Raw genomic sequence first — 23254 nt, 5'->3', positions numbered from 1 at the left:
ACAGCGCAACGATTTATAACCTGGTTCCACAAGTTCAATCCTAATCCTTTTGGTTTTACTCCTAGAACAGAATCTAGATTGTATTAAGAATGGAATAGGAATATCGATAATTCTTTACAAAATTGAAATGGCTTAAAAAAAAGCATTAATTTAACATGTCTAGTCTTCGTCTATTAAATTAACTTGATTGACGAAGTTTAAGTTGTCTTACTCAGTATTCTAAATTATAACCCATGCTTCTAGTCAGCTGCGTATAATTATTTTAATGTAACAAGTATAAGAATTGTTTTTCTAGAGTTATGTATACACTTTAATACATTTACGAGACGATACAAGCTGTGAACGTGAACAAACCCTCAACCCCGATTATTTAATTTTTATAGTCATATACGTAGTTTGAGGGACATAATACCCTCATTATAAACATAAAAATTGATAAGCTATCCATCTGTATTTATCAATAAGACGTGATACAATCTTCCTCTCATCGAAGTCTCGATTCACGACCTACAGCCTCGTATGTGTCTGACAATGCATCTGAACAGCTTGGATCACGAGCTGTCCTTTTGCGTGCTAGTACTGGCACGAACGAGGATAACGAGTCATAGAGGATCACTCACATAGATAAAGTACACATTTAAACCAGCATCCAATATATAAAATACTTTTCATTATCAAAGAAGAAAGAAGCGAACGAGGTAACCACCGTTTCGGTTTATTTTCAAAATTGAATTAAGCAGTCCTGGGGGAAATTTGTTTGAATTAGGAAGAAAATTTAATCAAATAAAGGTAATTCGTACTGGAAGTCAGGTTGGCGTTATGTTGGAATTTTGCCAAATTTAGTTTCCGTTGGAACTAAAAATAGTTTAAATACTATGTGGTTCGACTAGGTAACTTTAACACAACATTTTGGTAAAATTCATTCCAGCCATAGGTATTGCGGACAGTAAAATAAAGCTTATTAATACTCCTTTCACGATTTGTTTTACAAGCCATTATCATTCTTTTTCATTGCTTCTGCTTATTATACAATATTAACCTTCAAAAATATACAATATGAAGATCGAAATAAGAAGGAATCAATTGGATATTTTGGTAGAGTTTTTGACAATCATATCGAACTAAAGACTCCCTTTATTCAATCACCAAATCGATTAACATTATCGCCTCATTATTTTTGTTGCTAAGGAGACATCAGATCCTGAGGTCCTACGTCCTGATATAGGTCACGTCTTGAAAACATTATGGGACTTTTATGTCACGATAACTTCAGTAACAGCAGTCAAGATGGTGGTGTCAACAATTATGAGTCTTGGAAAGCATGAAAAGCGTTAAGACATGTGCTCTTTTGTTCTTTTTAAAATTGCCGCGTCACTGGATTATGAATGTCAGTTTTAATAATATTAATTATGTAAATAGAGTATAATTAGTATATTACTTACTAAAATGATCGCCGGCGGATAGTACAGCGTCGTCTCTATACCAAGCGGCGACTGACGCGTGCTCCCGGACGGCAGCCGGCGTCGTACACGTCAGTAACGCCGGCCCGCCAACCTCCGCTGGCGTTGAGGTTACGTGGACTTGCCATTCTTGCCAAACCACTACAGTGACAAAAATAAATAATTAGTTTTAGCTTCTAATTTATCATTTACAAATAACCTGAAAGTTTGCATAAATTATTACTTTACAATCAAACGCTATGAATACGTTATAATTTACTTGTTTTGTGGATGAATCGTACCAACCTCTGTTCTAGTATTAAATAGACTGTATTGCATATTATGTGATATTAATATTTCACGATACTGCGTATATATCGAGATGGGCTAGTGGCTAGAAAGGGTGTATTTTAACCGATGATTCCAGGTTCAAACCAAAGCAAGCATCATTGAATATACCAGCATTTGTATCCGCATTGGAGCAGCGTGGTAGAATTAGTTTCAGATTTAAAAGGAAAGGAAGATTATATGATATAAGATAAGTAGTCCGTTGACTGTGCCCAGCTGTGGGGAACAGTCAACGGTCACAAGTCACAAACAGTTTGATACTTATTATTTACGAATATGCTTTGGTCGAAACTCTTTCTCGGTCAAGATTACGGTACGTTCCAATCGAAATTAGTGAAAATTACTATAGCTCTTCCGATTTTTTTATAAGCAAAAATGTTTGCTCTTTGGTAAATTTTTTACTGTATTGGATTTGACAGCTCGTATAATATCTATATTAAATAAGTGAGGGAATTAAGTTATGGGCACAGAGCACCCATTGTTTAGCTTCTTATCTGATGTTCCCATCACGAGGTATGCTAATTGCCTCAGTGGGTAATAATCTAGACAATTTAGATCCTACATTTCTCGATGGTTCAAGGTCAAAACATTAGAACATATTTTTTCGAAAACTATTTCGGTACTGAAGTTTAATTTTTTTTTAATGAAAAATTCAAAATCTGAACTATTTTTAGGTTGTATATGGAATTGCAAAAAAAAAAATTAAACTGTTTTACGACAAACCTGTAAAGTGCCCAGAAATGTTTTGTTTTACTAACCTAGAATAGAATTTATTAATACTCGTGTCATATATATTGAATGTTAAAAAGGTCCCAAAATAACAAAATGAAAATTCAACAATTTAAACTCTAAGCCAATGAATCTTTCAAAGGTATTAGCTGTATATTTCATAATAAATACATAGCAACGTGAATCTGCAAAGCTCTTATTATAAACGCAAATACATAGTTGTACATTTTGAAGACCACACACCCGACCACAACACGCTAAATCGAAACCCAGCTGAAGACGCGCGCAAAGGATTATTTAAATAATATCAAAACATTCTATTTCAAAGAACGATTTAGTTAAATTATTCTTGTGAGATTTTGTTGGGTGTGCTACGTTATACGTATTTAAAATGGCGATAATTATAAATATTAATTTATGATTATAGTTTTATTTTACAGTCGTAGAAACAGTCTCTAAACGGCCCGAATATTTTTTCTCTCTCTTCACAGTTAATTCTTTGTTAAATTGTTGTGATTTAGTAACTGATTCAAGTTATTAATTTCGGGACATTTACCATGTTTTTTATTTTTGTTCGATAGAGCTAGATATTTCGATATTATCTACGAATGTTTACGAGACGAGGGAGTCTCGTGAACAAGATAAACCGAAGAAAAATAAAAAACATGGTAGATATACCGAAATTAATAACTTTAATAATAAAAAAAACCTTGTTAATTTACCATCCTTTTTAATTTTCGATAAATTTATGGCTATGGAGGTCTTTAAAATGCAGATGTCGTCTTAATAATCAGTGGAACAACATACAGTTTAGTAATGTAATACTAAACATTAAACTTTTTGATATGTATATTGTTTATTTATATAATATCTGAGATGGGTGATGATGATGATGTCGTCCTAACCAATTAGGCTATGATGGCCCAACTCAAGAGAGACTAACTAGCTACGCAGAAAATATTATAAATGTATATAACGAGAACATAATTGTATGCGTAAACACGGGTGCAACCCTACTCTCTCATAATCTGATGGTTTGGTAAATCCGAAAAGATCGGAAAGAGTGTCGGCGCAATACGAACGGATTTACGAGCTTTCCCAGTCACAGAAGTGTACACTTCCAATCTGCAGGTTTTAACTGAGAAAACCCCAACATCTCTTAATCTGCCCCTCTTGGAACTTGAACCCAGGACCGCGGGATCAGCGGCCATATATCTTGTAAAGTGTACCTACTAAAATGCTTCAAAGTAAAAGCTACATAGCGGACTTATGATACATAAACATTATATTTAATGCAATCTTTGCATGAGTTTTGTTTGAGGGTTTCGAATTATTGAAATGGTCTCTTGAGAATGCTGTCGCGAAGGACCAAAATTCTGAATGTAATGTTTTTATTATTAGATTTCTCTTCTCTTACGTTTTAGGGATTGTCTTAAGGTGTTAAAACTTCATATTAAATTTTATCAAAATTGGTTCATGATTTCGTAGTAACAGCAGACGGAGTTACTTTCACATTTATGCTATTGTACTACAAGTGAAGATGAATTAATTACTTAGAATCTAACTATAATGGAAATTCTTAAGTAAACTATACCTTTACGTGTTACCTGTCCTGAAACGCGCTATCGATATTTTCTACAAAAATTGCTATATATACGCATACTACTTCTATAAGATTAGTCACCTAGCTAATTATGCCATTCGGAGCGGCAAATACATTCAGATTTTTTTTAGCATAGTCAAGGCAATTAAATACACATTTTCTTTTATATGGTAATTATATAAAGAACAATTTCGAACGAACGTTTTATAACATTAAATTTAATGACACGGTGAAACCTCAAGGATTGCGTGTAGATCCATACAGCAAAGTAATTATTCATCAGACGAAACAATTATGAATCGGAAACGACCATCCGTTCTTCATATTCACCATACGGTTATGACAAATCAATCTTCAAGTGTATTAATAAAAAATATTTAATACAAAAAAGGAATTCATTTGAATTACTTAAAGAAAGAAGCGAAACTTTGCTCTATATAATATAATCACTACATAGTATAAAACAAAGTCGCTTTCTCTGTCCCTAAATCCCTATGTATGCTGAAATCTTTCAAACTACGCAACGGATTTTGATGCGGTTTTGTTTTAATAGATAGGGTTATTCGAGAGGAATGTTTTTGTTAATAATTCATTGACAGCATAGTAAAGAAACACTGATAGTTTTAGAAGTTTGTAATGTGATGTCGTAAATAAACAAATTCTGTAGTATATTTAATATCAGTAATGCACACGTGCGAAGCCGGGGCCGGTCGCTAGTTGTACACAAGAAAAAGGAGCTGGGACAAAGAAAAATAAAAAAATAAATTATGCAAAACAAACTTTTTGACTTAACCGGAACAGATCATTACAATACGTATTTACAAATTTTCGATATAGAGAACAGTGGGCTTTGTACTGTACGTCTGTTTGGATACAACCTACTGAAGAGTTTCACCGCACAAACGGTAATACTTTGTAGCCTTTGGCTTCGCAAAAAGGAGAAGTTAATGGGTTATATTATGTTTAGTTTCCTCAGATTATTCTAATATAGGAATCGATTTTATTTTATTGATTAGGGATTTAATAATATTTTGCATCGTTTAGTTCCTCTTAGGTTGATTAAGTGTTATGGCAGAAGAAATAAAGTATACTTTATATACATATAACTACGCGTTGGAGGTGTTGATGACAGAAAAAGTTATACCTATTATAAATTGATAAGCCATATAATTCATACGAACGATGACTGAATGATGGAGAGTAAATTGGGTAAAAGTTGAGTTACATATTACGTTATCAAATTTCATTAGTCATAAACGAGACAAGAGTATAATTAAAACTATTAAGTAAGCTTAAATTTTAAAATTCTACTCGTATTACCCAAATAAATGGACTTATTAATAAATATATATAATATCGTTGAATAATTTACCAAAGCTAATACAGGATGTATTCCGGTGCACGGTATTTCGTTTCCATAATAAGACTCCAGAGTGAGGATCGATCCTGCGACGTTTACATCGCTAGGCGGCTCACAACCAACGCTCTATTAACGGTTAATGTAAATTTATTTGAATTTTATATGTAACTGTAATCGTACTACACACTCTGTAATTAAAATGGCAACAAAAGAGTAACTATTTAGCTTTGATGGTTTTTCTCGGTTGAATCCATTTTCCATTTGAAAAAAGAATATATATTTTTTGAAGTGCCAGAATGTTACCCAAAAGTTGAATGTTATAGTTGTTTATGAGTTTAAATTCTATAAAAAACACCTATAAAATTGAGAAGTTTTTGTTTGTATTTTCATGCACAATTAAATATTTTGATTTTATTTCATTATGATGACATAAAAACAATTTTACAGAGTTAAATTTTACGATACACAGTCACTGTTTGTCTGTAATAAGATAATGTTACGCGCCGATAAACAGCCGCGAGCCGAAATCAACTTTTACAGCGAATATCATATTATGTTAATTTAGGGCCTCTCTGGTGTATAATTTTAGTTTCATCATTATTCGTAATTAGTGAAATGATTTCATAATTCAAAATAATGGCGTCTATTGTTAACAGAAATAATAATAAGCTATTTCATAGATGATGATTTTTCTCGCCAGTTAGAAATTAAATTAAATTGGCAGAAGACCCAATAATCTATACTGAATCTAGATCGGTTGTCATTTAGGAATCCCTGATAACTGAGGTTTCTATATACGAGTATGTGGCCTTCAAAATCAAAATCAAAATAAAATTTATTCAAGTAGGCTTTTACAAGCACTTTTAAATCGTCATCAGTGAAGCTACCACCGGTTCGGAAAGTAGATTTTACCGAGAAGAATCGGCAAGAAATTCAGTAGTTACTCTTTTTCAACATTTGAAAAATACAAAGTCAAGTTAGTTAAATACAATCATTTTAATTAATATTTCCTGCTTGGAAGTCAACAGGTATTAACTCCACGCTTTTTTATCATCTATAAAAAAGATTCAAAGATTGAGATTTAGAGGCACGATCAATGAGGCTCAAAAAACATATATAAATTCCTACTTCTTATTTTAAAACTTTATGGTTGGACGTTCACCATACTAACAATCCACATAATTAAACAATTCATATCATCATCATCCTCCTGCCTTTATCCTAATTTACTTGGGGCCGGTGCAACATGTCTTCTTCTTTCAAATCTCACAAGTAACATTATTTCCAGCCATACCATCTCTCACATAATCCATCCATCGTTTCATTGGTCGTCCCGGACCTCTATATAAAAAAAAATTACATATACCTTATATATACGAACAGCTGAACCCGCAGGCATATTAAAATATAAAAACTATGAAATAGAGAGACCTAAAAAGTTTTGAGACGTAATTAATTATTCTAAAATCTCAAATTATCAAAGCTTAGTTTCTCGTTAAGTAACTTCTCCGAAGCGACCCTTTGAAGGGTTATGTCAATATCATTTTCTTTAACTCCATTAAGTTTTCAGCCTTCAATGAAGGATTTGAAACTAATGAACATTTTTTGCTGAATATAATAATATAATCCTGTAATTATGAAGGCCATTGGTGATATAGAGAAGCTGTTGTGGTAGAAGGAAAGGTCCAGTACCTTTGAGCTATTTGAGCTATAATGATATCGAGACCGAATGCGTTGGCCTGATTAGATCCGCACTATATTCAACACACCATATCATGATGAATTACGTAAAGACAAGCGTCATCAGATCTCGCTTGATATGAGCACATATTTTTTTAATTTATTAAATATAAATTTTGTTTTATGTCCTACTTCATTAAAAACGATGTAAAAAAACCTTTTTGGATTTATCTGCACGTCGTTTGTTTCGTTGTCACTGTATGCAATTAAAGGTATATCATATCATCAAGATAAAATACAAAATAAAAGTAGGAAGGTACCTACATAGCCAAAAAATAATGTTACAATCAGTTAATAATATACGTCAAGTTTTATTATTAATCATAGTTTTTCAATAACAATAAATATAAATAAATATGAGACAGCATCACATACATTACTCTGATCCGAATGTTAGTAGCTAAAGCACTTGTGTTATGGAAAATCAGAAGTAACGACGGTACCACAAAAACCCAGTCCCGAGGCAACATAGAAAACTAATTATAATCTACAGCGGCTCAGCCGGGAATCGAACCCGGGACCTCGGCGTGGCGTACCCATGAAAACTGGCATACTCACCACGGAGGTCATTGCAATACACCAATATCTAAAATTATTTTATCAGCTATGTATAGTAGGGCTTTGAAAAGGTCCTATTCGATAGCGCCTACTTACCAATTATTCTAACAAATAACAAAATGATGTATTACTGAATGTCGCATTTATATTAATGTATTGAGAATTTGTAAAATAAACTCAGTGAGACATTTTAATTTGTTTCAAGTTTATTCATAGCGTTTAAAGAAACAGTATGATCGATGATGTTAGTTTTCTAGAACTTTTGAATAACGAATGATCTTGTTCTGCTACAAAGCGTCACAAGTGGCCCCTTTATTCAATTAAAGTCCAACTCGAAGAGCCTTTGAATACTTTATGCATTTCTTTTATTTGGATTTTGATAAAAAAATGTTATATAAAATCTTTATCCTAACTTCACTTACTTTCTTATTAAATTATAATCTCATTTTAAATTCAAATTGGATACAATCGTCTTACAGTCTTTAAAATGAAACGCTTCGAATAATAGTTGTTATTTGTATTTAATCAATGTACTTAATTATTGTTTTTTATTGTCGTTTTATATTTCATATTTCATATAACATCACAATATAATATTGCTTTTTAACCTATTCGAATAAAGAAAATATTGACTGGATTTCGTGAAAATTAGCGATTTGAAAATACATTACAACAATAGCCTGTCATTTCCCACTGCTGGGCTAAGGCATCCTCTCCCTTCGAGGAGAAGGTTTGGAACATATTCCTCCACGCTGTTCAAATGCGGGTTGGTGGAATACACATATGGTAGAACTTCTATGAAATTAGACAAATGCAGCTTTTCTCACGATGTTTTTTTTTTCACCGCCGAACACGAGATGAATTATAAACACAAATTAAGCACATGAACGATGCACTGGGCCATCTCGACTCTCTCAAAATCCACTGTGATCTCCCAAAATGTGTTTAAGTTTTTTAAAATTAAACACTACACCATCCATTTTTAAACAAAATATAGTCATAATAAGTTTCTGAACGTGAAATTCGCGCCAGAAAGAGGGTGGAATTTCAAAAATACACACTCGTTTTTAGCACGATGTACAGCAAGAACAAAGTGCAACAAAAATATAATATGTTTGCTATATATAATCTAAGCGGCATACACTGACGTTCATACATAATATTCCTCGCTAACGACACGAGTTTTGTAAAGAACTAGTTTCTGATTTTGAATACATTTACATCAAACTCACGCGACGCCCGCACCCGCTAAAGAGTTTTTGAAAACATTGATTGCAAAGGACTTCATTGCACCACGTACAATATTTTTAAAACTGCTCATATTGTCTTTGTAACGTAGAACGGAAATATCTTTCATATTATATCATGAAATTCTGAGAGCGTTACTGGTCGGAACATGTAAAGTTATATATAATAAATGAATGATTATGGGTTGAAACCCGTTCAATGTCGGATTTTCGAATGCTTTTAATGTGTTTGCGTTTCATTTCGATTTCAGAGGATAAAGAATACGCCGTGAGATAGAAATGTTTCTTACCGAGTTCCTCAGAAAGTAGTTCCTTTTGAAGTTCACAGGTATTTTAACTTTTATGGTACCTACTTTAAGAAATGTTAGTTAATATACAGGATTCGTAACTGATTTGTTCGGCGTGAAACTTCTTTAAACTGTGCTTTAAATAAATATACAAATTCGAATTCAATTGTGTAATATGTCTATGAGCTGAGATGGTCCAGTGGTTGGAAAAGCGTGCATCTTAACCAATGATTGCGGGTTCAAATCCAGGCAAGCACCACTACATATATGTGCTTAATTTGTGATTATAATTCATCTCGTGCTCGGCGGTGAAGGAAACAATCGTGAGGAAACCTGCATGTGTCTAATTTCGTCGAAATTCTGCCACATGTGCATTCCACCAACTCGCATTGGAACAGCGTGGTGGAATATGTTCCAAACCCTCTCCTTAATGGAAGAGAAGGCCCTATCTCAGCAGTGGGAAATGTACAGGTGTTACTTTACTTTAGTTTTACTTTTTATGTCTATGTCAGCAATATTCGATTTTGATATTGTTTATACATCTCTCTTTCTGTTATCAGTAATGTTATATATGAAAGAAGAAGACAAAACATGCTTTAATGTAAATACGATCGCTGATCGTTTATTAGTTGCAGGTTAGTCTTATCAATAACACATAGCGATATATTAAAAAACGGTTCAATTAAATTACTTAATATTCCTATTACCTATATCCGAAACGAAATTTTCGTCCAATGTGACCCCAAAAACCGTTTGTAATTGGAAATTACTATTTATAATAGCCTTGCCTAAATAAATGTAATTAAGAACTGAAAAGGGTTACGATGACAATTAATATTTTAATATTATTTTAAAAATGCAATTTTGTTTCTAAGATCGCCTATAAACGTCAGTCGTGATGAAAAAAGCGTTTAAATTCATACCGCGTTTTAATCGTGTATATTCTTATATATGTCTTGTAAGTATATCTCTATGTATATTGCCTGGAAGATATCACTATATAACTAATTTAAAAAAAAGGCAAAGGGCATCAATTTAGTTTAATTTTGTTACTGCCTAAATTTTCTGTATTATAAAAACACACAACTATTATTAATAACAAAAATAAGTTATAATATTTAAAGTGGAAAGAGGATTACTATTTGTAATGTATTTTTTTTATAAATAAATAAAATATGTTGCGTGGCGGTAATTAAGACCACAGTATACAAACAATCATGAGACATAACGACTTTAGTGAGCTTTAAATCACGTTCTCGTTATAGACTTAAAAGATATAAAGACTTAAAAAATGCAACATTACACGAGTCTTGTAGATACAATATATGTATATATTTTTATATAACATACACAAACAAACAGGGTAAAAATACTACTTTCTCGGGTAAAAGTTCGAAGAGGTCGGGCTTTTCTATGTTACTCAGAGATGTAAATTCCTGCGCTCAGTAACTCATCTCAAAGAGATTTAGTTTGCAACGTCTTAAGGGATGAAAATTTCCTTACACATTCCTCGACTAAGCTTTGAATTATTGATGCAAAACACTCGGACATCTGTTTTATAACTCGACACTCGAATATATATAGTAGTGCTACGTCTTGTTGTTTATAGATTTTTTATTGATCATGACGTCATCTTGGTCGATTTTGCCTACGACCTATCCCAAGTGAGACCCGGTAATAATGCAAGATATATTAAAGAGCATAAGTGTGTGTGTGTGTGTGTGTGTGTAACAGGTACACATACCCACACTAAAGCACCGGAGTGTACGCTTTTGTAACTTTCAGACTCCGGGATGTTACTGAGAATGTTCGCAAAACCCACCAATCTTTTATCAGCCTTGGTTTTGAACCACAGACTTCAAGATCCGCGGCCTTATATTTATTACTGGCCACTAGACCGACGAGACAAAAAATAGAAAGTTACTTTGAAATGAAACAATACTTTTTTCTAAGCTGTCATTTCAAACAAATCAGTATACGCGTATTATAGTAAAAGAAATAATTTTATTTAACAAAATACACTCGTAGACTCGTATCAAATACTTTCAGAATCTGTTTACTTAAGCGTCATAGCTATTTTTGTTAAAGTATTATACAAGAATCATAAAACTTTGACATCGTTATAACAAGCGAGGTTAAACTAGACGGCGAAGTATCATAAAAAGTTCCAAAAGCTTTCTTTATAAGTTTTAAATCTGCATTTCTTTGAATTATAAACTTTGTATTATTTTTTTCTTATTTATAGTACACTCCTATTTTGTCGCCAGACTGTTGCTGAGAAGTTAACAGTCGTGTAAAAAATTTCTTGCTCTTTACCCATACAAGTTAAATGAGTATAGGCTTTAATGTTTTCTGTTCGATTTGGATTTATTTTACTAAACTGCTGCAGTGCTGGTCTATGAATAATAGTATAGCAGAATTTTCTTTAACGACCTTACATTGACTAAATTCATTTATACGATACATATTATACAACAACAACAAACAAACATCAACAACAGTGTAAATTTCCTCCATCTGGGCTAAGGCTTTCTCTTCCTTTGAGGTCTGGAAAATATCAAATATAACCAAGGCTTGGTGGAATACTAAATACATGGGGCAGAATTTCTTTGAAATTAGACACAGAGGTTTCCTCAAGATGTTCTTTTTCAGCTCCAAGCACGAGACGAATTATAGATACAAATTAAGAACATGAATATTCAGTGGTGCTTGCCTGGTTTTAAAGTCGCAATCATCGGTAAGGATGCACGCGTTCTGACCACTGGGCCATAACGGCGGCATAAGATAGGTACATATATGAAATATAAAAATAAAAATTATATAAAACTACCTACCTACCCTACCCTTCTAGATAATAATTCAGATCACATCCAAAAATTCTGGGTTCAAGCTTCAACACTTGAGTACGATAATATTATGCATAGTTAGCTATTTTCTGTTTATTTGAAAATGGGCCAGTTCAGTTCAATTGTCTAAATTTCTAATCGCGTATACCGCGAAGCCTGTCAGCGACGAAATCTCTCTGCCAGGGACAATAAATGAGGATTCCACTGAAACCTTGTCGAGAGTGTTGCCTAAAATACTGTAGTGTCAGTTACGTTTAGATATCTATTTTTTAAGTTATCTTAATGTGTAGTACGATACAACTTAGATATAGCATCGGCCAAATTCGTAAAATCAATTACTGCTGATTTATACAATCAATATAAATATCTCCCTATCGCGCCATTTGATGCTATTCGTCGCTAAAGATTCTCGCGTCAGAGAAAACAAGTGTATGTAAATCGACGTGTCAAATTGACGAATATGTTAGGTCATACGATATTACAAGTTATTGCGTTTGTGTAAAGATCATATTCACATAAGAAATAAATATTGATAATTTGAGATGGCGTACTTAATTCGATTGTGATCGGTTTTACGAATTTTGCCGATGCTACATCTGAGTTGTGTCGTACTATAATTAATTTCCTCTAATTCGACCTGAATAACGACGATAGTGAGTTAAGGTTACTACTATTATCGGAAGATTATTTTATACCAAGAAGATTTTATTATGCTATAAGTTGGCGGACGAGAATATGGAACACCTTATTTAAAGTGGTCACCACCAATGGCGCTGTAAGAAATATTAACCATTCCCAACATCGCCAATGCGCCACCAACCTTGGGAATTACGTGTTATGTCTCATGTGCCTGTAGTTACACTGGCTCACTCACCATTAGAACCGAAACACAACAATATTAAGTACTGTTGTTATTGAATATCTGATGAGTGGGTCGTACTTACCCAATAAAAATCAATGATTTAATACTATTTGAATTAATAAATAAACACTCTATTATGAATATATTCAAGTCACTATATTATGTATTGATTCAGAGCTTATAAAATCCATGCATGTCGATATAACATATGTATACATGGTAATCTATGATAAAATATGGCGGTATTAGCATTTTCGTACAATATTTGCAACGAAGTAACTTGTATCATGCGAATCACTTCCATAAAAATAATGGATATTATCTTCATAAAATTGAGTTGTTAGTTTTAGTCTGTTGAGGTCGATAGCATACAGCGCTTCCGAGCGCTACACCCATAGACTATGGATTTATGATACTTATACCATTTTTGCGTGACCTCCTTTGATATTGGATAAAGATATTATTTTGCCCTGTAGGCATGTAACTGTTCCACTGTTGGGATATAGTTACTCTCTATCGAAGAGAAAATTATGAAGCTTATCATCATTACATAGTAAAAAACAAAGTCGCTTACCGCTGTCTGTTCCTATGTATGCTTAGACCTTTAAAATTACGCACCGGATTCTGATGAGGTTTTTTAAATAGATAGATTTTAATAGAAGATAAAGTGATTCGAGAGGAAGGTCTATATAATACGTGGACAATATCGTAAAGAAACAATGATAATTTAGACATTCTCTACTATATTTAGTATCAGCACTGCACCTTGGTGGTAGGGCTTTGTACAAGCCCGTCTGGGTAGGTACCACCCTCTCTTCAGTTATTCTACCGCCAAATAACAGTACTCAGTATTTTTGTGTTCCGGTTTGAAAGGTGAGTGAGCCAGTGTAACTACAGGCACAAGGGACATAACATCTTAGTTCCCAAGGTTGGTGGCACATTGACGATGTGAGGAATAGTTAATATTTCTTACAGCATCATTGTCTATGAGTGATGGTGACCACTTTCCATCAGGTGGCCCCAATGCTCGTCCACCAACCTATACCATAAAAAAAATCTGTGCGAAGCCGGGGCGGACTACGAATTTCTTTTCTATTTCAATATACACATTCGGTTTTTATTCAATACAATATCTAAGGTTTTTCATTTTTTATTTAGAACAAGAAATCATTATGTATGGTTTAAATGAAATATATTTAGTTTTAATAGTTAACACGACATTCGAAGTGATACTTTTTAGGCGCGTAATGAAAAAAAGAGTGAATTATTATGATAAATGTACTAGGGTTACATGAAGCGGGATGGAGTTGCTCGCTAAGCCGCCAATTAAGTGTCGAGTCGCGCGAAATAGACAACACGTTTTATCTTATTTTACACTTTTTACAACACTGTCTTGTATTGTAGTTATCCTTTTGTACTTGTTATATTCTTTTTTTTTAATTTAAAAGTTCAAATTATAGTTTCTTGTTAGTTCTTCTCGTTAGAATCTACATTCCGAATGTGATAGCTTCTCATAATATACTTTGTTAAATGACTTTTCAAAAATGCTTTTAAAAAATTATTTAAATAAAGTATATTTTGATATTGATTTCGATTGATGAAATGAAATGTCTCTTTGCAAGGAACAACTAAGTTATAATTTCATATTTATCTACAGTTAAACTTAAAACTTTTACTTTTATATTATATTACCACACTAGCCTTTGGACATAAGTTATACTGGTTTATTCAAATGTTTTTGATTGGCGGTAGATTATCTGGTGTCGGTGTATACCATCAAGTAATTGAAGGTGACAATGAAACAACCGGTCGAAAAATTACTTGTGACGTTTTCATCCCAAGACAACTGTGGATCACAGAAATCAACACACTTTTTAAGTTTAATGACCATAAATCTATTTTTTCATTTTTTAACTTTTTCATACATGTTTTTAATCGACTTAAAAATATACTAGCGTAAAAAAATTAGCTTATCAACATTTTATGAGTAATTTAATTATAGTTATTACATTAAGTGGTTTTTATTTAAAAAAAAATGTAATCGAAAGGCGTTTTTAATGTTTTTATCGTGAGAATAAGTCGTAAAGAGTTTCAATCCATTTATTTAATGTTGTGGCGAATAGCTCGCCCGGTCAGCTGGCCGGCTACTAAATGGTTCAATGCGCTTTCAGTTATGTTTACTGTGCATTAAAGTATTAGTACTGGATTTCATTGAATTTATTTTCTGAGTTTTCTATACACAATCGCTTCTTATGTAACTTTGTCTTTGATCTTTGTTGTGTCGACTCGTAAGCTGCGAGTAAACGGCATGATGCTTTCTTATGCTGTTATAATATTGATAAATATAAAAGTATAACATATTGATGGATAACGCGCCTCCGATCGGCCCCTGATATCACCAAGGCAGATCCTCACTAACGCTTCACTCGCTGTCTGCGATGTCACTTTCACTCTTTTTTGGCTAAATATTTTTATGACCCTTTACCTTTCGTGCTCTTAACTCCTTTAGAATTATCACTTAAGATTTACGACTTTTAATTCCATAATTAAGATATCCTTTACTTAGTTAGATTTTTTCAAGCACTTTTGAATCATTTAACAAACTGTAAGTGAAACTACCACTGGTTCAAAATTCAGTAGTTACTCTTTCCAACATTTAAATTACAAATGTCAGTTTAATACAATACAATATTATATCCTACCTGAAAATCGCCAATTATTAATGGGTTATCATGCTCTTCGTTAAGATATCTATAAATCTTCTCCCGTGAATACCTCAGTAGTGGTTTAAGATTAAATAAATGCTTTGTATCGAAAATGTCAACACTTCTGATACTCGGAAGTTAAGCTCGTTATGCCGAGCTTACAGTATTAAAAGTGAAGTATCGTCGGCTTTTACATCCAAGTGTATCAATTCCTGCTCCGCTATCATTTTATAAGATAAAATATAGAATTGTTCCAATCAATATAATATTCATAAATTATTGGTATTAATTACTTTATTTGCTCATCAGCCTGATTGTGTATTTATTATAAATTAAAAACATCAAAGCAATATAATACATTCGCAACAGGTTTATAAATGCTATCATTATTTTTGCATTAACAATTACAGATTAAAGTTATATTTGCATGTTTAATAGCTGTTATTATAAAGTTTGTTTGGGTAAATAGTCTCCTCCCATTCTGTCATAAATGATTGAACATTTGAAAGAGTAAGACAACAAGAGACACATATATATACGAACTAAAATGTCCTTTGCTTAAGTACTTTTGAATTTTACAAAACAGTATTTAATGTAAAGCTATAATGTAGAAAGTTAATAGTTATAGTTTTCCAAAATTATCCAATAATCAACGTTGTTAGGTAAAGCCTTATTATTAAGGACAGACTCTTACCAGGAGCATATTTACCTATATAGTAATCAGAGTTGAGCATTATGTGTGAGTGAGATTGAAAGTACCGCGCACAAGTGACAAGGCAACTTGCACAAAGATGCAATATTTAACATTACGTCAGTGATGGAGAAGAATCGAGAATTATAGGTTAAAACTGACAACTGCAGTTGAATACTCAAAATCGATTCCTATATTGTCACATTACAGGCGAGTGCTGTATGTGGGACCGCCCTCAAATGTGTAATTACATCGGTAATTTACATCGAATTAGGTAATAGCTGTAATAACGTGTATTGATCCGAACTAACTCGATGATTAATATTCAAATCCACGCCATCAGCTAAAATGTTTATCATTATTGTATTTGGAAAATGAGATAAAAATTACTCTTGTATTAATACTAAGGTAAAAACCGAGGTGGCCCAGGGTTCAAACCCAGGCAAGCACTACTGAATATTCATGTGTTAAATTTCTGTTTACACTTCAACTCGTGCTCGGCGGTAAGCGAAACACCATGAGGAAACCAACATGTGTCTAATTTCATAGAAATTCTGCCACATGTCTATTCCACCCGCACTATAACAGCGTGGTGGAATATGTTCCATACCTTCTCCTTGAAGGGGGAGGAGGCCGTAGCTTTTTTATTTTATAGAATTTACTGGCTGTTCTTTTTGTTGAAATACAGTGGATGTTACACAGGAAAATTTGCCTAAGGTTGCTGGATCAAACCCTAAGTTTTCAGTAGCTTTATTTCTGTTTATAGTTCATCTCATATGATGTGTGAATGTCTCAATATTCAAACTTCAAATTGGAGTATTCAAAGCATTGGGTTTTATACCTAACTGTTCTAGAGTAATTAAGTATCGAGTAAGTATAGATATCAGCAGCAATATTGCAACAATCAGGAAAGAGGGAGCTAGCTTGAAATCTACAAGTATTATTAAAGGTAAATTTCAGTCTAACAGGTAAGACTGTCTTGTTAATTCGCCTCGGAATGCTTAATTGTCGGTCCTACATCACTCACATAGATGATTATTACCTAAGACTGTAAATTATTCTAACCCATTGTGTTACTGTTCGCTCTGTGTCAGACACGATGTAGGTCACCATTTTTGGTTTCATTCTCTTTATTACATACGTATAATTCGTTTTACCAATGAAGACATTAAGCGCTCTGATTCTGACAGAATTAATATATTCGATTACATTACATAAGCAGAAGTCATTCTTTCTTGTCTTATATAGTATAACAAGGGCTAGTGTTATTTTTGAAATAATATTCAGACTATAACTGTTATCAAGGCAAGCTTACCAATCGTAACTAAAAATAATTTACATTTTTTAATTTATATGATACAAAGATAGAACTGCTCAATACCTCTTTCTCCTCTGTTTGGTAACAATTATCATCACTACATAGTATAAAACAAAGCTTTCTCTATCCCTATATCCCTATGTATGATTAAAAATTTAAAACGATGGAATAGATTTTGACGCGATTTTTTTAAAAAGATAGGGGGATTCGAGAGGAAGGTTTTTGTATATAATACATCGAAAATATAGTAAAGAAACAACAAGAAATCTGTAGCATATAAATAGCATTGCATCCGTGCGAAGCCGGGGCGGGCCGCTAGTTGATAATAAATATCGTAAGTAAAAATATTGAAAATGTCATGTGTAGGAAAAAGTTTTAAGCATTGTTTCTTCAATTTTATCTATTATTTTTATAATCGAATTATGGCCATTGCGCAGACTAATTTAATGAAATATACAAATATCTAATGACGGAGAGAGATTTATATTTGTGATACAACGTTGCATTGTCTTGTATGATTGTGTTACTTTAAACAATTGCTACGTTGAATTATATTAAAAAATGCCGATGTATGTATTGGAATCCGAGCTGTAAGTATGCTTTGTATAGGTTCTAGCTTGTGACCACTTAAATGGAATGTCTAATGCTGTTGTCCCGGCTGAATTATTCGCGGGACCGACTAATGGAAGCCGTCCCGTGATACCAGCTGATTTATATACGTCCCGCTGTTTTTGGAACGTATTTCTTAGTCATGTATTTACCAGACAGATACTTTTGGTATCTCGTGAAAGTTTTTCAAACAAGATTAATCCATAACTTTTTGCTGTTTGTTTTTTTAATCTTCTCAGTTCACATTATTAAGGAGAATAATAATAATGACAATACAATTTTTTTTTTAATTTACATAATTTATAAGATAGTGAAAATGTGGATATAAATTGCTCGAGTTTTAATTGTGACAAGTTAGTTGCAAATTAACATTAAAAATAACAAATTAAAATTACAGTAATGCAAGTGAAAACACCAAAGACACAATACATCTTTAGTATATTTAAATATAATGAAAGACAAAATCTTATGCTCCCGATTACTGTTGAAATTCTGCACACAATTTTGGTGCCGGCAACAAACTAGCGCAACTATTAAATTTTATTTGTTTCAGTATGTATCCAATATATTTTTTTTTAAGTTTCGTTTAGCATAACAGTTATTGCCACGTGCATTATCTGCCCTGGGATGGGATGAGCATCCTGTACGTCTAGCTATAACGCTCGATTGAATGGCTTCGATGATAACATCGGCTCAGCGTACAATATGATAATCTAGCCGTTGATAACGCTGCAATATCGTGCGGTTGCGGTGGGCTCATGCAGTCATATAAATTTCTATTTGGCTTACATCCATTGGATAACCGCGTGACAGACATTTTGCTACTACGAATATCCGATATTTTAGTCACTGCACTTTTGGATTATTTCGTCAGTTGAGGTCATTGTGTTGAATACAATCTAGGACGTATTTACGGCTTTGCGGTACCGCTTATTTATCAATTATTCCACGGTTTAACAGTAGCAATGTATATTGCTGTTAGCTTGAGTGTAATGGGAATGAAAATGTAACATCTTGCATATATCCCAAAACTAGATTAAGGCCTCTCTGTAAGAAAAGGGACTACGATCATTCAATGAATTAATTCAAATTATTCCTATTTAGATTATTATCTAGAATATACCGTCTATTGAAATATTTCTTTATCATCAAGCCCAAAAATTATAAACACAAAAGTAATTTTAATAATGGAGTACTATCAAATGTTTTGAACTCTGGGTCACTTAGCTATTCTGGCATAAATATTCAGTCTTTAATCAATATTTATGACAGAATTAATGGTAATTTCGTTCGTTAGTCGACATATTTGTAGTACATTAATCTATTTGATGCGTTATGTATTTAAAGGTATAAAAAAACGTAAACGGAGCTGCTGTAGAATCTATTTATAAAGTAGTTAGACTTTCAGTAGTCGTCGACGTTTTTTTCAAAAGGGAATCGGATCCTTTCAGTGCAAATAACGGCGACTAAACAAGCTCGATTTAGTTACGTTTGCTCGACTTGAATTCGCATGAGTGTTTATTTAATTCATTTCTATTATTTTTTATCGGTGACTCTTTAGATATAGCTTTGATATTTGCTTCAATACTATACTCGTAATACTGCTAATAAATAATATTAATATTTACTAATTTATTATGAAACATGCTTTATTAATCTGAGAGCTGAGATGGCCCAGTGGTTAGAACTCGTGCATTTTAACCGATGGTTCCGAATTCAAACCTAAGCAGGCATCACTATTATATATGTGTGCTTAATTTGTGTTTATAATTCACCACGCGCGTTGAAGGAAAACATCTTGAGGAAAGCTGCGTGTGTCTAGTTTTAAAGAAATTCTGCCACATGTGTATTCCACCAACCCGCATTGGAATAGCGTGGTGGAATATTTTCCGAACCTTCTCCTCAAAGGAAGAGGAGGCCTTAACCCAGCAATGGTATCTATGCTGAAACATGCTTTATTAATGTAGGTACTATTTCAAACTGTTTTCTACAACTAAATTTGTTATTTATAATGTTCAATAAATATATATCACCTTAGTTTTTAAAATACACATATAAAAGAAGAAAAAATATAATGCATTAAAATTTATACTATCAAAAATTGTACAAATTTTATTTTACTGTAATGAATTGTGGGTTAAATTTAAATAGTCTGATTTAGGTTTTATTGTCATATCATTAAAGTCTATTTCAGCTCGACGGTGAACATTAATCAAATAAGCGAATTCTGTCTGAAAGACAAATTAGTTAAATTACGGAACAGCGATGGTCATGAACAAATTTTGATAGAAAAAGTTTCAGCTTGAAGGAATGATCATTTCCCTAATTGTATAAAATTAGTTGCAAAATTTGATATAGTACGCAACATTTAGATTGCGGTGTGAATCGTAAAACTGCTAAGTCGATTTTAATTGTCCTTAAATTGGTATAAAGTTCTGTTCTTTAGGAAATTCGAGGCACGTCAAAGCAACGGCTGTAAATTTAGTCGTGAGTTTAATACAATCTACAAACACGACTAGGTTGAGTCATCCAAAAAGAAAGTTATTATCAACCGACTTCCAAAAGGAGGAGGTTATCAAGTTTTTTTTTTTTTTTTTTTTTCTTTTTTTTTTTTTTTATTTCGATTATATCATGTAGTTATAATTATTGTTATATTTGGAGTCGGTGTCAGCCAATAATACCCTACAGTATATCTATCAAAAAACAATACGAGAATACTTTAACAAATATGTCTTTTACAAATTACCTTTTAGGGGCTCGTATCGCTTCTTTCTTTTTATTGTTGGGGCAAGGGCACCGTGGCTGACACCGGCTCCAAATATACCAATAACTATAACTACATGATATACTCGTTAATCGACTTTTAAGTAGTCTAATATTTTTCATTTCATTTAACTTAGGAAGACTCTAAAAAATATGTTGAATACGCAATTATTTTTATTACTTTTTCGTGCATATTCATTTGTTTTAAAATAGTTTTTTGTTTGAAGTCGGTTTTTCTTTTTGTTAAAAGTTTTTTTTTGGTATGACACTTTGGGCAAGCGAGCGAAACTTGTATAGTACGACACAACTTAACATCGGCAAAATTCGTAAAACCGATCGCATCCGAATTGAGTACGCTACCCCAAATTATCAATATTTATTTCTCATGTGAATGTGATCTTTACACAAACGTAATAACATGTAATATCATATGACCTAATATATTCGTCACTTTGAAACGTCGATCTACATGCACTTGCTTTCAGGGGTTGAACTGACGCGAGAATCTAAAGCGACGAATAGCATCGAATGGCGCGATAGGGAGCTATTTCTATTGGTTGTATAAATCGGCAGTAACCGGCTGAATGAATTAGCTGATGCTACATCTAAGTTGTGTCGTACAACACCAGTCATTACCCTGTTAAATCGATATGTTATCTAAACCAAAGCGTTTTATTAGAATAGTGATTTTATTATACATATATACTGGAATGAAAAATTGGTATCATTCGGGTAAAATAAATATACCTACTGCCTGCACGAAACGGAACACAGCCTCTGATGACATCCAAAAACGTATATCATGCCCGTTGTCAAGTCATTGATTTTTATTGATTATCGAAATATCTTGATCATAAGAAGTTTGTGAATATGTATTGTCGACTAAAAATCATTACTTTTTAACCAAATATATTTGTGGATAGGTAAATATAGTTAGACCTATACACAATTATAGATCTACAATAAATAGACCTATACAAAATTCTTAATCTAAATATAGCGAGTAAGAATGAGTCACTAAATTGGCATTTTATGGCAGACTTTATTTAGAGGACGAGCAGAAAAAAACGTGACAATGTTAAGTTAAGCTTCTAAATGTGGATCTCATCATCATCAGCCCGTACCCGTCTACTGCTGGACATAGGCATCTCCAAGTGCACGCCACTGTGGTCATTCTCCCGCTACTCGCATCACTGTGGTCTTTCTCCGGCTACTCGCATCAAATGTGGATATTTTACTGTTACTTATTGTAATTTATGGATTAGAGATTGATCATTTTCAAACTCTCATTTTCCACCATCTACCTGCTTTTCCTTGTCGGTAGAGTAAGGTCCGAAGTACCCTTCACAGTATATTCACAGCCTAATGTTGTATGTACTAAGGAAAACATATTTCTTGGAAGTGCATTTACTATGTATTAGCTAGTATTGTTTACATTATAATTTGTAGCTCCTGTATATGAAATTTGTTGATAGAAGTTGGAGAAGAGCAATTAGAGCGGAAAATCTTCAGTAATAAAATATTTGTTTAATAAGTGGTTTATACATTAACCAAATTAATATAAGCAGGTATGTAAAATGTTGTATTTTTCATAAATCCAGAGTAATGACCTTTTTGAAACAGGAATGATGAAGGATGTGTCTGCCCTTGATTTTGATAATAATAGAAAAAAAAAACAGTAAGTTTGTATAAATTCGTTTTTTTCAAAAACGCTTACTCCAGTTTATCATTTTTCAAGAATTTAAATTAATTAATAAAAGTATGTTTTGTGGTTTAAATTCGTAGATGTGAACATATAATTAGTCAGGTTATTATATAATTTATTAACAACAGAAAAATAATTATTAAATATTGAATAAACAACAATAAAACATTTTTTTTCATTATTATAACATTAATTCGTTTGATCATCGTCACTGTGCTTCAAAACATACGACCTTAGCCCCGGGCGTATCAATAAAATAAAATTCTTTAAAAATTTCCCTACATTCCATTTCCATAAATACAATGAATCCATTGACGTAATATTAATTATAATCAATGATTCATATAAACCAATATTATTTCTCAACACAATGCAATCCAAAGCTGATTTAACACACGTATTTGCTTATTGGCACTCTAATTAATTATAACAGCAAATAAACGA

At 32.7% G+C, this 23254-nt stretch overlaps 1 protein-coding gene across 1 annotated transcript in view; it reads right to left on the bottom strand.

Annotated features, from left to right (window-relative positions):
* LOC124530229 (Down syndrome cell adhesion molecule-like protein Dscam2) overlaps positions 1–23254 on the bottom strand; it is a 236252-nt gene that overhangs the window by 78976 nt on the left and 134022 nt on the right. The window contains 1 exon segment of the mRNA XM_047104284.1: positions 1443–1601. Within this exon segment, the coding sequence (XP_046960240.1) occupies positions 1443–1601 (159 nt within the window).

Source organism: Vanessa cardui, chromosome 1 (assembly GCF_905220365.1).
Source record: "Vanessa cardui chromosome 1, ilVanCard2.1, whole genome shotgun sequence".
Lineage (NCBI taxonomy): Eukaryota > Metazoa > Arthropoda > Insecta > Lepidoptera > Nymphalidae > Vanessa > Vanessa cardui.
This window is presented reverse-complemented; position numbering and strand designations above follow the sequence as displayed.